This window comes from Chiloscyllium plagiosum, unplaced genomic scaffold, assembly GCF_037043375.1.
Source record: "Chiloscyllium plagiosum isolate Xiang-an unplaced genomic scaffold, Cpla_swu_hap1 HiC_scaffold_25, whole genome shotgun sequence".
Taxonomy (NCBI): domain Eukaryota; kingdom Metazoa; phylum Chordata; class Chondrichthyes; order Orectolobiformes; family Hemiscylliidae; genus Chiloscyllium; species Chiloscyllium plagiosum.
In genome coordinates, this window is record NW_028270163.1 from 50,070,943 (window position 1) to 50,087,421 (window position 16,479).

At 38.4% G+C, this 16,479-nt stretch overlaps 1 protein-coding gene across 2 annotated transcripts in view; it reads left to right on the forward strand.

Annotated features, from left to right (window-relative positions):
* Positions 1–16,479, forward strand: part of aspscr1 (ASPSCR1 tether for SLC2A4, UBX domain containing) — a 225,808-nt gene that overhangs the window by 151,861 nt on the left and 57,468 nt on the right. For both annotated transcript variants that reach the window (XM_043714988.2, XM_043714990.2), the window contains exons 12-13: positions 1,858–1,920; positions 6,466–6,518. In XM_043714988.2, coding sequence (XP_043570923.2) covers positions 1,858–1,920; positions 6,466–6,518 — 116 coding nt within the window. The remainder of the gene's footprint in view (positions 1–1,857; positions 1,921–6,465; positions 6,519–16,479) is intronic.

A 16,479-nucleotide genomic window follows, 5' to 3' on the forward strand; every position in this document is an offset into this window, starting at 1 on the left:
CCGCTGCCCCTGGGACCAGACAATTATATCCTGAGTGTCAAAAGTGAATGTTTGATTGACTGAAGAAGGGCTAATGCCCGAAACGTCGATTCTCCTGTTCCCTGGATGCTGCCTGACCTGCTGCGCTTTTCCAGCAACACATTTCCATCTCTGACCTACTAAGTCAGTGATTCAGATGGTTAACTCAATATTTAAGCTTTTACACTTTAATTGGTGTTTCAGGTGATTCACCAACTCAAGTGAATGCTATGCCAAAAGCCAAATAATGTGATGCCTGAAATCCCACCAAATTGAGTTCGTAATTGAGGCTGATGTATCACAAATAAAAATCGATTGACTTTGTTACGTTCTGCATTCTGCTCATGATGTGGTTGTCCTGTCCAAAATGGAAAAAAAAAATGAATTTTCAACTATTTCACATTCACATTCCAAACTAATGGGCTTGAAGATATTTTGGAATTTTCTGGGTTACGTTGGAATGTCCAATCTTAAATGTGTGAACTTACAAAAATGAAAGTGATAAAATGTTGTAAAGTCGTTATCGAAATTGCCTTTGTGAAAGTGAGGACTGCAGATGCTGGAGATTAGAGTTGAGAGTGTTATGCTGGAAAAGCACAGCAAATCAGGCAGCATCTGAGGAGCAGGAAAACCGACACTTCGGGCAAAAGCCCTTCATCAGGAAATTGATTTACCTATCCAAGTAGTATTTTTCTGCTCCCAATAATAAAATAAAGTTGGGACTGTGAGGGAACAGATGATTCTGTTGAAAACATTTCAAGGCAGCTAGTGTTTCTGAATAATAGATTTGTTAACTGGAGAGGTTACAGTACTTTGCAAGTGAATTTTATTAATATAGAAATCTTATTAGTCTTGATCTTCTTCCAATATATAATAAACTTTTTAGTTGAATCATTCAAGTTTTCAGATAAATATCATTTTAGTACCTGTCTGTATCTCTTGCACACTTACTAAAAATCTATATTCTATACATTGAAGAAATACCATGAACAAGTAAGGCTGTGTACTTAATTCTCATAATTGAAGTAAAAAGTAGAATGTGTTGATTTACCATGGCTGAGCCCATTTCTAAGTGTGTAAGAACATGTTCAAGTTACTTTGCAATTATTGAAAAATTAAAAGCTTGCTTATTATTTATATGTGGAGTGATGAGCTTAAGTGATGACTGCAATGTATATTATAGTGACCATAAGACCACCAGTGTAGAAAAACAAGAACAGGATGTGACAGCAAAGAGATTGTGCTCTGTAAATCACTGGTTAGGCCTCAGTTGGGGGTATTGTGCACAATTTGGGGCACCACAATTCAAGAAAAATGTAAAGACCTTAAAGAAGTTTGAGAGGAAGTTGATCAGGAAGTTACCAGCATTGAGGCAATTCAGTTAGAGGAGGCATGGAAAGATCAGACAAGATGATAAAGATTGACCTATTAGAGGTTCTTATGATGATTTGTACTTTTAAGGGAGAAACTGTTCCCTCTGCAGTAGGTCAGTAGCCAGAGACCATGAGATCCAAATGGTTGCTAAGAATTATTTCATTTGAGTTTTTTAGGATCTGCAATGCTGTTATCAGCATAGATAATGGAGTTGTTTCCATAGTTGTTTTAAAGAGGAATTGTGAAAGGTATTTGCAGAGCTGCAAACAAAATGTGGGAATTTTGGATTCAACGCTCAACTTTCATGAGCTGGCATACCTGGTAAACCGAAGGGCCTTCATTTGTGGTGTAAGTTTCTATGAAAGTCGTTATCATGGATTAATTTGAATTATAACACTGTAAACTATCAAATGATACTTGTACTGAGACCAAGTTTTGTAAAGGAGTTTCTTTTTCCCCCAACAGTTGGAGCACTGATTGAATTTGTGAAAATACATCTGGTTGATCCAGCAATTTCGTTTTATTTATGTAAGTAAAGTGATCACTATAGCTGAATATGCAGTCATTGAGCAAAGTAAAATATATTCCATGTTATTGATTTCTTTTGGAGGTTGGACGTTCTTCACTGATGACTTTTCAGTTTGTTAAATGGCCATGAAGACATGTAGGCTAGTACAATTCTCAGATGATGCAACCAAGACTGTTAGCTCATCCTCTGGAAAGCATTTAAAATTCAGACCTCAACTTCTGTGTACATTTTGTAGTCAAATTTGTCACTTGTTTTTGAACAAGCAAAGTTTGAACATGAATATTTGTTGCGTTGTATTTCAGAAAGTTAGAAACATACAATAGAAACGTTGAAAATAAGAGAAGGAAAAAGGCACATCAGGTCTGTGCCAGTCAAAGTCGGTCTCCCAACTATTTTAATTCCATTTTGCAGCACTTGGTTTACAACCTTGACTGCCTTGACATTTCAAGTGTACATCTAAATACTTGTTGAATGTTCTGAGTATTTCTGCCTCTATCACCCTTACAGGCAGCGAGTTCTAGATTGCCACCACCCTCTGAGTGGGGGGAAAGGAATCCCTACATCCCTCTAAAACCTGTGCCCCTTACCTTAAATTTATACCCCCCCCCCTCCCAGTCATTGATCCCTTCATCAAGGTTAAAGTTCCTTCCTGTCTTCTCTGATTATACCTCATAATTTTGCACATCTCAATCATGTCCTCCCTCAGTCTCCTCTACTTCAAGATAAACAGTCCCAGACTGTTCAATTTCTTTCATAACTAAACTCTCTAGCCCTGGCAACATCCTGGTAAATCTACTCTGCACCCTCTCCAGTGCTAATCACATCCCTCCTTTAACGTGGATTCTGGAATTGCACATAGTACTCTTTGCTGTGGCCTAACCAGCATTTTATACAGTTCCAGCATAACCTCCCTGCTCTTAACTTTATAACTTGCTGACAAAGGCAAGTATTCCAAATGTCGTCTTAACCACCGTATCTACCTGCCCCGCTACTTTAAGAGACCGGTAGGTATGCACACCAAGGACCTTCTCATCCTGGTTCTACTGTTCATCGTGTACTCCCTTGCCTTGTTTGTAGGCCATTTCGTCTCTCAAGCCTGCTCTGCCAATCAATATAATAGTGCCTGATCATCCAACTCAGCACCCTTCACCCATTTTATCCCCCTATCTTTTGATTCCCTTAACTCCTTGAAAACATTCACTGTTTTGGAATCGATTGATCTCCGTGGCAGAGAATTCCACAAGCACACCACACTCTGGGTGGAAAAAAAAATCTCCTTCTCTCAGTCTTAAATGACTTATCCCATACCATTTGACTGTGAATCCTGCTAATGGACTCATTGAGTACATCCTTCTTCTGTTTACACTGTCTAGTCATAGAGATATACAGCATGGAAACAGACCTTTCAGTCCAACTCGTCCATGCCAACCAGGTATTCCATATTAATCTTAGCCCCATTTCTCAGCATTTGGCCAATATCCCTTTATAACCTTCTTGTTCATGTACTCATCCATATGCCTTTTAAATGTTGTAATTGTACCAACCTCCACCTCAGGGAGTTCATTCCATGCAAGCATAACCCTCTATGTAAAAATATTGTCCCTCAGGTCACTTGTAAACCTCCTGCTCCTCTTCTTTCCCCCCTTCCTCTAGTTTTGGACTCCCTTGCCCTGGGAAAAAAACCTTGGCTATTCAGCTTATCCAAGCCCCTCATGACTTTACAAATTTCCAAAAGGTCACCTCTCAGCCTCTGACTCTCCAGGTAAAAATAGCCCCAGCCTACTCAACCTCTTCCAAAGCTCAAAGCCTCCAACCCTGGCAGTATCCTTAAAGTATTTTCTTAACCATTTCAAGTTTTACAGCATCTTCTCTAGAACAAGGACACCGGAATTGAACACAGTATTCCAAAAGCAGCCTAGCCAATGTCCTGGATAGCGGCAACTCCAAATTCCTATGTTCCTGTTAAAATTTTATAGATTTCGATGAAATACCCTTCATTTGTCTAATCTCCAGTAGATATAGTCTAACTGGCCTAGTCTCTTTAAGTATATCAGTCCTGCCATCTGGGGGAATTAGCCTGGTATGTCTTCATTTCACTCCCTCCAGAACATCCTTACTCAAATAAATAAACCAAAACTGCACAAATTTGCATTCTTCACCAACTTCTTCACCAACCATCGTACTACTAATTCAGGTTCCTTTTTATTTTAGATTTCTAAGGAAGATGCTGCTTTCCTGAATAAAATCATTCATAGTTATGATCAATTCTGAAATGTTACAATTTATAAAATAAAACCATTCTTAAAATACATTACAACAAAATATTAAGCTGGGCATAATTCCTTTAATGTGGTCTAAAGTGAAGCACTTATTAAGAAATGCCCTACTTGGGTAGTGTTAATTATTGAGTACATATCAAAACATCAGTCATTGAAGAATATTATTTGTTTTCGAGTGATATCTTTTTAATTTAGTTTACGATGCCATGTAACTTAAAATTGATTAACATAAAGTTTATTCTAAAACGTTAGACTCATCTTTAGTTTCAAACCAGCTGAACGAGTTGGTAAGATTCTTTATACCTTTACCTCTTATAATCATTCCCATTTTATTGTTTAGAATGGTTCACCAGAACTTGGTGAATTTCACGTCTAACCTGTTTTTAGCTACTCGCCTTTTTAGGAGTGTTTGAAGACAGGTCTTTGTTGTGGTCTCAAAATGTGTAGCATTTCTTGTCATTAATTTCAGTTGAGAATTATATTTATGTATCAATCTGTTTCTTTCTCCATCAACCATATCCCAAAACTAAAGAATATCAAATGTGGTGTATGGGCCCACAATAAAATCATGCATTCACCACAAAATCCCAAAACATCATCTGAACCTTTTTTAAAATACACAACACATTTGTGCGACATATGTGAAAAGTTGAGGTGGTCTGGAGACACACAATACTCAGTTTATCATTGACTATTTGGGAATAGATAACCTTGGATATTTGCAGTAAGAAATAAATGACAACTAACTAATACATTTGAGTAATCAATTCTCTTTTGGAACCAAATTTAACTTGAGAATGGATTGAAATAATGTCAATGTAGTGGTTTTTAAAGATCAGAATACCAGTGATCAAAATAAGAAAGCTTCTCCAAGGATAAGATACTTTTTAGAGCCATCAGCAGAGATTCTCAATTTTTCATCATTTTAAGGTCACCTCATTGCTAATTGAAAATAAAAATTGGTATACTTCGCAAATAAGGAATCTAATTTTGATTAACACAATAGAGAAATCAGGTGAAGATGCAGCAAACTGACATGGCAACACAGTACAATGCTGAGGAAAACCTGTATTCTGCACCTTTAAAAATATAAAATTAACTTGTACCACTAAACTAGATCACTACAAAAATGCAGATTGTAGCTTCAAGGTGACTTGTGGAAGTGAAAAAATTGGCATAAGCGAAGTAACTATTTTGCTGCACCTAAAGTTATTGTTCATGGTCATGAGTAACCATCTAAAAGCAAGCAGTTTTTATTTTGTTTGGACTGATTCCATTTGGATCTGACCTTGACATGTCAAATCATAGTTGGAACATATTCACTGATGGATTTTGTTCCGATCTCTCGACTGGGACTATGACAAGAATCCATTCTTGGCGACCACCTCTTAATGCTGCCTCTTGCAGCCTCATTTACCGATCTGGAGCCAGGTTGAATGTAGAGTTACAAATCACCAGCCTCCCCCCTCCTCAACCCCTCCAGTGCCTGTCTGCTATCATAATGCTTGTCTGACATACTATCTTGTATTGTCCCCTGCTCCCTTCTCCTTGCCATTAGCAAATATAGTTTCACCCCATCCTGGCCCCACACTCTGAGGTTGTCTCCTCCTTTAATAGACGCCATTTGGACAGGTTATTATCTCTTCCTGTGATGTGGCATTCATCTGTCACCTCTGTTAAATGCAGCTTGATTATTTTAAATCTGATTATGTTACACTGATGTGTAATTTCAAAATGGTGGTTAGTTTTGACCAGATACAATAATCATAGAACTTATGTCTAATACCACCATTTCAAGACTTAAAAATTTTAAAAAAAAAGGTAAAAGAATCAGATCAAACCCCCTTTCTCTTCGAGGGAATTTATGTAAGGTCAGTTTTCTTTTCATTGATTCTATTCCCAAGTTTTTGGGGCATTGTGCCATTTAGTCATTGTAAAATTCCTTCCTAAAAACACATTATTAACTAAGCAATGTATTATGTTTGATGCCTAATTGGCAACAGATAGGGCACAAAATAAAATGTTGTGCTCTTCTATTTTGCTTTTAGAGAGCTGTGCAGGAGCTCGGTTTGTTTTTTCACTTGGTTTAAAGGATGTGGTAGTAACAGTTTCTCTTTAAATGTTAATGAATGTGTCAAGGTTAAGATTGGTACACTACTGTAGATTGGCATTTTCACTCTATATTGTACTTGTGTCACTATTTCTCAAATCAGCCAATGAATCTATTGAGATTACTTTCTAATCATCATGGTTTCTATTTTGTAGTTAAAACACCACCTAAAGTGCTTCTTGATAAACCAACTGCAACACTTTTCGAGGTAAGAGTGCAGACATCTGTATTGGTTGTTCTTCAGAATTTAACTCATGTTGATTATTTGTCGCATTAATGTGCGATTGATTGGAAGTCATCTTGTCTGAATAACTACTTACTTATGATATGTTAACATTTTTCACTTGGCTTTATGGTTTTATTCATGATCTATGAACAGTTGAGAACTTTGGGGAAAAGCTAAGTGCTTGATGCTTGCTATGTCTGAGTAGAGCTCAGGTTTTTTTTTACTGTTGAAGATTGGGGAATGGTGCAAGAAGAAAGTAGTCTAAAATTTAACAGCTGCTCAGATGAACAACTGTGTATTAGAAAAGCGACATACAGCAGATGCTGGAAATCTGGAACATAAGAGCAAATGCTGGAAATATCAGGATGTCTAGTAACATATATGGAGAGTGAAACATTGAGATTTCATGTTGATGGCAGTGAAACATAGGAAATAGGAAGAGAAGTAGACCATTAACCCCTTTGGGGCTACTCCACGATTCAATATGATGTTGGCTGATCCATCCAACTGAATAACCCATTCCCATTTATGCTCCACACCCTTTGACCCCTTTAGCCCTAAGAACTGTGTATATCTCCTTTTTGAAAGCATTCAATGTTTTGGCCTCAACTCCTTTTTGTGGTAGAAACTTTCAATGGCTCACCACAATCTGGATGAAGAAATCTCTTATCTCAGTCCTAAATGGCTTAACCATATCTTTAAACTGTGACCCTTTATTCTGGACTCCCTGGCCATCAGGAATATCCTTGCTGTCTTTACCCTGTCTAGTTCTGTTATAATTTCGTAGGTCTCTATGTGATTCTACCTTGCATTTTTCTAAACTCCAGTGAATATAGTTCTACCTGATCCAGTATCTCCTCACACATCAGTCCTGACATTCCAGGACTGGAAAGTATTGAGATGTAATGGCTTTTAAGTGAGTACCATTTTCTCCATCTTCCTTTTTGAGTGTAGCATCATTGTTGCTGTTCTGATGAAGGTAGTCTCTGTGACATGGTATGACTGTAGGCACAATATTCAAAACTGTACAGAACATTTTCTTAATTCTTTGTGCTGTTACAAAAACCAAAACTTTCATATTCAGAGTTCATGAAGCTAAAAACTAAGCATTGTGAATGATGTGTTTGGAAACTTTTCTTTAAAATTAATTTTCTGGAAACCAGCTGGAGTACTTACTAATGATGAGCAATCTTATTGTGTTGACATTGCTTCAAAGAAATGAAGTTCCTTTTTAATGGTTGTATTATATAAAAGATTATGCATAATTAATAACAGAAATCTAATTACAGATTTGTAATGAAAGTGGTTATTCCATCTATACTTGTGTTTTCAATTTGAAAGATGATTCAGAATATCTTAATTAGCTCAAGATATATAAGGGTGGGTATATTGTTTGTGGATGCCTACATGTTTTTTAATATAACTGTTCACTTCAACCCACAGACAATTTGTCTAATAGGTTACTGTGTTCAGGTTTGCTTGATTTTGTGGCCTTTGGGCTGCGATGGCTCTCATACAATGCATATTTGATTTTCTCTATTGACTTTGCTATGCATTAGCTTTGACTTCTCAAACTCCAAAGAATTTGATGTAGAAGGCTACAATCATATCTTTTTTTTTAATTACCAGCATGTCATTTTCATGAGTGTAAAAGTATTGCTGGATGACCAGAAACTAAGCAGCTGTGTGACGCTAGAATCCCAATATGCAAAAACAAGACTACCTTGTGATTGCTGACTATTGATGCTTAGTTCAAAGTCACACAACACCAGGTTATAGCCCACCAGGTTTATTTGGAATCACAAGTTTATGGAGCGCTGCACCTTCGACAGGTGAAACAGCTGATGAAGGAGCAGCGCTCCAAAAGCTTGTGATTTTAGATAAACCTGATGTAGGGTGATTTCTGATTTTGTCCACGCCAGTCCAACATTGGCACCTCCATATAATGGCTATATTGATGATTAGTGCATCAATATGTTTGTAATTTTGTTGGCTTTGATAGCTTGTCTTAATGTTTGTATAAGATAAAGTAATTTTAATGAATATGTTTGTTAACTTTATAAATGATTGAGTTTATTACAATAGCTCCAAATTATATTGTCATACCTTTGAATATATTTGCTTGTATTGATAGACAATATGCATTATAAATTTGCTATTCATTTGTTTCCTTAATATCTTAATATGTAAAAAGGATTAGTACTGAACTGTATATCACAACTGTTCTTTATTGATATGGTTGCAATTGATTGGGGGGCTGGAGTTTACACTGTCCTGTGATCTGAAGTAGAGTCACATTATACTCTAACTTTAAATTCATTTCCTTCTCCACAAATGCTGTAAAAATTGTGGAGTTTCTCCAATATTTTCTCTCTGTTTTAGATTTTCAGCACCTGCAATACTTCACTTTTATAAGGGATGTGTACTCCTTTTCACTACCTAGTATCCTCAATTGAGGAAAGATTGCACTACACCCACCTGTGGTTAAATAGTCTTTTTTTTAGGTTCATGAGTGAACAATGAGTATATATGGATGAGTACTTCAAATTCCAAGGGATAGTCAGCTATGGACCAAGTGTTGATAACTGGGATTAGTGTGCTTTAGTGTTTGTTGGTTGGCATGGACAAGTGGACCAAAGAGCCTGTTTCCACAGTATGGCTGTATCTGGACTAGGGTCTGAGATCCATAAAATTATGTTTGCCTTGTTGAAGTCAATGTTAGAACTCAAGGACTAAAAGGGACACTAGCAACATAGATACAAAATTGGTTAGGTGACAGGAATTGAGGAGTAATAGTTAATTTGATGCTTTTGGGCTGAGGAAAATTTGTAGCAGAATTCTTCAAGGGTTAGTGTTGGGAGCTTGTTATTTCAGGGAAAGCAATGATCTAAATCTTGGTATACAGGATACAGTTTCAAAATTTGACATAAAACATGGAAGGAGGAACTTCAACGTGGAAGTTCAAAGAGTGGAACTTCAAAAGGGCATTTACAGTGATGCATTTTGGTAGGAAGAGCATGAAGCGACAACATCAAATAAAGGGTACAAATTTAAAAGGGGAGCAGAATAGAGAGACCATGGTTATCTGTACATAAATTATTTAAGGTGACAGGATAGCTTGAGCAAGCAATTAATAAAATCTAGAGCATTGTAGGCCTTATTAATAGCGGTGGGGAACATAATAACAAAGTTATATTGAACTTCAGTAAGACACTAATTCAGCCTCAGCTGGACTACTGTGTCCAATCCTGACCAGCTTAGGAAGAATGGAAAGGCTGTGGGAAGTGTGCAGAAGAGGTTACAAAAATATTTTTGGGGATGAGGAGTTTCAGGTATGATGATGATTAGATTACTTACAGTGTGGAAACAGGCCTTTCGGCCCAACAAGTCCACACCGACCCGCTGAAGCGCAACCCACCCAGACCCATTCCCCGACATTTATCCCTACATTTATCCCTTCACATAACACTACGGGCAATTTAGCATGGCCAATTCACCTAACCTGCACATTTTTGGACTGTGGGAGGAAACCGGAGGACCCACGCAGACACGGGGAGAATGTGCAAACTCCACTCAGTCACACGCCTGAGGTGGGAATTGAACCCGGGTCTCTGGCGCTGTGAGGCAGCAGTGCTAACCACTGTGCCACCGTGCCGCCCGGTGATATATGGAGAAGTTTGGACAAGTTTCCTTAGAGAAGAAAAAGCTGAGAGGCGATCTCCGAGACGCATTCAAAATCACAAAAAGTGTACATAGAGTAAATAGGGAGAAAATGTTGCCACTTGCGAAAGGGTTAAGAATGAGAGGCCACAGATTTATAGTGATATATTAAAAGGAGCAACTGTTGTATTATTGGTCAATGCTAAAAAGTTTCATCAGTTGGACATTTTTATATCCAAGAGGGTGTGCCAAGATTTAGAACTTTGATAACTCAGTTTTTGAAATAATTGTGATGTTTTTACAGGCAAATAACACCTGTTTGTCTGAAATAGAATTCTATATATTGAATTTCATTTGTAGGTATGTGAATCAAATATGACAATTGGCTGGGTAGGAGTTGGCACAAAATCACTTCAACTTTTAGTGAATTGAAGGATGAAGCTAAAACATTTTAAGAAGCATTTAAAAATTGACTAACTTTTTCAATGATGTATTACATTCTTTTTTATAATTATACATGACCTTTCATGTACTAACATCTTTAAAAGGAATACGTGAATGCACTGGAAGCATCAGGAGGGGTGGTGTGGGGGCTTACACTTGTCAACAGAATTATTCCTTGTAACAAAATCATTGTGTAGCTAAAGTTTCTGGTAACTTCAGAGTAAAGCACGTATTTCAAAACATACCTTGTCATATTAAAGCTTTTAGTTCAAACTGTTTGCTGACAGTATCTATAAGCTCTATACCTATATACATGTTCTGTGATGTCTAAAGATCTCTTAACCAGAGTGCCCTTGTGGATTTTGTGTTCAGCATCCAAATTGGATTTGGTGGATTTACCACCTTGGTTTTTCCCTGACATTTTTATACATCGGTATATGTTGCTGACAAATCAACTCTGCAACATTTCATTTTGTAGATGATTGTCATTATTATTTGTTAAACCAAAAAGACAGGCTAATCGGTGGGGGGAAAGAGTTCTTTTCCCAACAGAAATATTAATGCTATTCTGGAATCTTTTCTGGGCTAATTTGGGAGGGCGATTTTAACTGCGTACAAAACTTTCCTGTGCACTGAATGTTTTCTCTATCTATTTAATTCATTATTGTGAGTAAGCATATTGTATTGTTGTCTTCAAAATTGACATTAATGCGCAACTTCATACTCCACAAATAAATTTGAGAGCGCAGCAGTTTTTAAAATGCTTTATGGGCACTGGTAAATCACTGGAGTTTCACATTTTCAACCAATACAGTTCCTGAGTAAGTTAGAAATAGTAACCTGCGGTATAAAGCCAAAGCATTCACTGTCAAAAGCAATGCAGCTTTTTTTTTCTAGTGAGTATTCCTTTTTGCTTTATCTATTGATAAAAGCAAAGAAAAGGATATGCATCATTCAAGGGTTACATTCCTGAGTTACTTGGAACTTAAAAGAATGGCTGCAACATTCCATAAAAGCTGTGTGAGAATGTATTTTGAAGACTTTCTACAGATGCACCAGATAATAATGGTGTTGTGTTTATAACAAAGTGTCAGTTCTTCCTATTCCAAAGGTGTGTATTAATTATCATGGACTTTTAGATCCACCCTGTATCATCTGATATGCATTAGATTTTTGCTTCCACCCATTTACTGTTTTCAGTCTGCCCACATCAGTTGAATTAAGATATCAGACATACTTTATTATGTGGGTAGAGTTTCAGATAGCTTTCATCCTTTCACTAATTAGGATCACAACAGCATCTATTGTATTTTTATGTAATTGGGGTATTTTTATTTGGTGTTGATCCTGTTATGTAAAAATACTAAGAGAGAATCGTGCTGAAGTTGCCGTGCAGCAATCATGAAGACTTTCAATAGCAGTTGTTTTGTCATTTTTAGAAATAAGTTGTAAGTAGTAGGAATTATCTTGCAGCATCCCTTAAAAGAAAAGAGTTGTTTACATAGCACTCAGGACATCTCAGAGTTTTTTGAGGCATATACAGACTTGTGGCTATGGTCACTCCAATAGGAAAATTAACAAACTGATTGCAAACTCGAAAATAGACAGGATTAAATAAAGTTGCTCAGAACGGCAAAGTTGGGAAGTGATGTTTTGCAGTAATTGGTGATGGAACCAAGGTTCCTGCTCAGTTACTTAATTGCAGAGCCACAGTTGCCCAAGACCAGATCTTTGTCAGATGTCAGAATGTAATGCTTTACCCAGAGAATAATAGCCCTCTGGAACTGCATATCCTCTTGTGGATTTGCTAAATTCCTTCACTTGAAAGTAGGACCTGTTTCTGCTTGGTGTGAATATCACTCCTGGTAGCACCAGTTCTTGCAGAGATCTGCTTTAGGGAATTCTGGGCTCAGAATGAACACGAGTTAATTGCAGCTAACTGAATGGAGTGCAGAGGAATTTTCCAGATCTTTCACGATCTGCATTGGCTTAAGTCTTAAGCAGACTTTTTTTGCTTGATCCAGGTTGACCACATAATCATAGGATCATACAGTACAGCAGAGGCCCTTCAACCTATCAAATCTGTACTGCCAAAAATACACTGCTACCTACTGTGGTTCCACTTTCTCACACTAGACCTGCAGCCTTCATTGTTTTGACACTTTAAGTGTTAATCCCAGTGTTTTTTTAAAGGCATTCCAGAAACCTCACCATCCTCTGGATGAAAAATCTTTTCCTCAAATCCCCTCTAAACCTCCTGCTTTTTACTTTAAGATAACTCTCTTGTACTCCCTTGTACAAGGGATTTTACTGCCATGTACTTGATCCTTCGATTAAGAGGAACAGCTACTTTCTATCCACCCTGTTCATGCCCCTTATCATCTTTAACACCTCTTTCAGGTGCCTCCCTCAATCTGATTTTTGATAAGGTGGAGAATTGCAAGGTATTACAATTGTATGAGAAGACAGCGCAATGCAGAAAGCCTATTCCTCTCATCATCGCTTATTCATATGTTTGTATTACAAGTAGTGCACAGAAGACGAACTGATAAACTAATCGGTACCACTTATTTCATAAATTTCAGAATGGGAACTTCATTTTACCTGATAGCCTTGTTAGCTGTCTAGAGAGCCTCCTTTTGAAATGCCTTTTAATGAGGACCAAACATCAGTTTTCTGCTTCCTGCCTCTGATGTGAGTGTAATTTATAAATACAACAGATTGTTCTTTCTTCCAGCTGCAATCAGCACTTTAAAGAATTGTTTTTAACATCACAAGCTGGTTTTATCTTATATGCATATTTTAGTGTCTGAACTTACTTTGAGATGGTCACTTGACATGCGAAAACACTTAAGACAGAATGAATGATCAAAACAGATATGAGCAATCATGAAAAATTCTGAACTTGTACTCACAAATTGCAACAGTTCCAGGGTGGGGAAGAAGGCTACTCTGCTGTTTTTAGCCTTTTGAACATGTAAATACTAGTATTTGGTCTTGTTGTTTCCCAGAGACAGCAGGAAGAGAAATGCATGTTAATCATTTACCACATAAGCTGATTTCATGGACTCATTCCACTTTGAGGCCAGTTGTTTGTGACTGGGCATTATTCTGTTTACTTATGCTCTGCTGTGTAACCCAACCAGAAAATCTTTTGCAAAGTTCAAAAGCATTTCATTTTAAATAACGAATTATATGTCTGAAATTAGTGTGGTTGGCTTACTCTGCATATTTAAAGTATTGCTTTCTAATTACATATTTACCACAATTTTAAAAGTCAAATCTTGATCATCACTCCAAATTAATTGATTATGTTACAATTTAGTACTTCTGCATCCTCACACTTTAGAGATGATGGGCCTATAAAGCTGCTGATATCTCTCACGTGAGCTTCAATCATTAGAAGGAGTGACAGAAATAGATGAAGTTTAAGGGATACTCTGGGGTATTTTTTGAGACTGTAATTGTATATCTGGGTTTAGCTGAATTATGAACCACTTGAGATTTAACTTGTTCAATTGTAGTATCATCTGATTTCTCTCCGGGGCTGTACCTGTATGTTATTCACCCCACCCCACAGAAATCCATTATTCTGTACATAGAACATAGAACATAGAAGAATACAGCGCAGTACAGGCCCTTTGGCCCTCGATGTTGCGCCGATCCAAGCCCACCTAACCTATACTAACCCACTATCCTCCATATACCTATCCAATGCCCGCTTAAATGCCCATAAAGAGGGAGAGTCCACCACTACTGCTGGCAGGGCATTCCATGAACTTACGACTCGCTGAGTGAAGAACCTACCCCTAACTTCAGTCCTATATCTACCCCCCCTTAATTTAAAGCTATGCCCCCTTGTAATACCCGACTCCATACGCGGGAAAAGGTTCACACTGTCAACCCTATCTAACCCCCTAATCATCTTGTACACCTCAATCAAGTCACCCCTAAACCTTCTTTTCTCTAATGAAAACAGCCCCAAGTGTCTCAGTCTATCCTCATACGATCTTCCTTCCATACCAGGCAACATCCTGGTAAACCTCCTCTGCACCCGTTCCAGTGCCTCCACATCCTTCCTATAGTATGGCGACCAAAACTGCACACAATATTCCAGATGCGGCCGCACCAGAGTTTTATACAACTGCATCATGACCTCAGGACTCCGGAACTCAATTCCTCTACCAATAAAAGCCAGTACGCCATATGCCTTCCTCACCGCACTATTTACCTGGGTGGCAACTTTCAGAGATCTGTGTACATGGACACCAAGATCCCTCTGCTCATCCACACTACCAAGTATCCGACCATTAGCCCAGTACCCCATCTTTTTGTTATTCTTCCCCAAGTGAATCACCTCACATTTAGCTACATTGAATTCCATTTGCCACCTTTCTGTCCAGCTCTGCAGCTTCTCTATATCCTGCTGTAACCTGCCACATCCTTCCTCACTGTCAACAACTCCTCCGACTTTCGTATCATCCGCAAACTTGCTCACCCAACCTTCTAACCCCTCTTCCAGGTCATTTATAAAAATGACAAACAGCAATGGTCCCAAAACAGATCCTTGCGGAACACCGCTAGTGACGGCACTCCATGAAGAAACTTTGCCATCAACTACTACCCTCTGTCTTCTTCCATCCAGCCAATTCCTAATCCAAACCTCCAACTCACCCTCAATGCCATATCTCCGTATTTTCTGCAGTAGCCTACCATGGGGAACCTTATCAAACGCCTTACTAAAATCCATATATACCACATCTACCGCTTTCCCCTCATCAACCTCCTTCGTCACCTTTTCAAAGAATTCAATAAGGTTTGTGAGGCACGACCTGCCCTTCACAAAACCATGCTGACTATCCTTGATCACATTATTCCTATCCAGATGTGCATAAATCCTATCCCTTACAATTCTCTCTAAGACTTTGCCCACAACAGAAGTGAGACTCACCGGCCTATAGTTACTAGGGTTATCCCTACTCCCCTTTTTGAACAAGGGAACCACATTTGCTATCCTCCAGTCTTCTGGCACTACTCCTGTAGACAAAGAGGACATAAAAATCAAGGCCAATGGCTCTGCAATCTCCTCCCTTGCTTCCCAGAAAATCCTAGGATAAATGCCATCAGGCCCAGGGGACTTATCTATTTTCACCTTTTCCAGGATTTCCAACACCTCTTCTCTACATACCTCAAAGCCATCCATTCTACTTATTTGTGACTCAGTATTCACATCGACGACAATGCCCTGTTCCTGAGTAAATACTGAAGAAAAGTATTCATTCAGTGTCTCCCCAATCTCTTCCGCCTCCACACGCAACTTCCCACTACTATCCTTGACTGGACCTATTCCTACCCTAGTCATTCTTTTATTCCTGGCATACCTATAGAAAGCCTTAGGGTTTTCCCTAATCCTACCGACTAAGGACCTTTCATGTCCCCTCCTTGCTGCTCTTAGCTCTCTCTTCAGGTCCTTCCTGGCTACCCTATAACTCTCAATCGCCCCAATTGAACCTTCACGTCTCATCTTGAGATAGGCCGCCCTCTTCCATTTAACAAGGGATTCCAATTCCTTATTAAACCACGGCTCCCTCGCACGACCCTTTCCTCCCTGCCTGACAGGTACATAATTATCAAGGACACTCAATAGTTGCTCCTTGAACAAGCTCCACATATCATTTACACTCTTGCCTTGGAGTCTACTTTTCCAAGCCACACATCCTAAGTCATGCCTCACCGCATCATAATTTCCCTGACCCCAGCTATAACTCTTGCCCTGTAGTACACACTTATCCCTCTCCATCACGAGAGTAAAAATCACCGAATTATGGTCACTATCCCC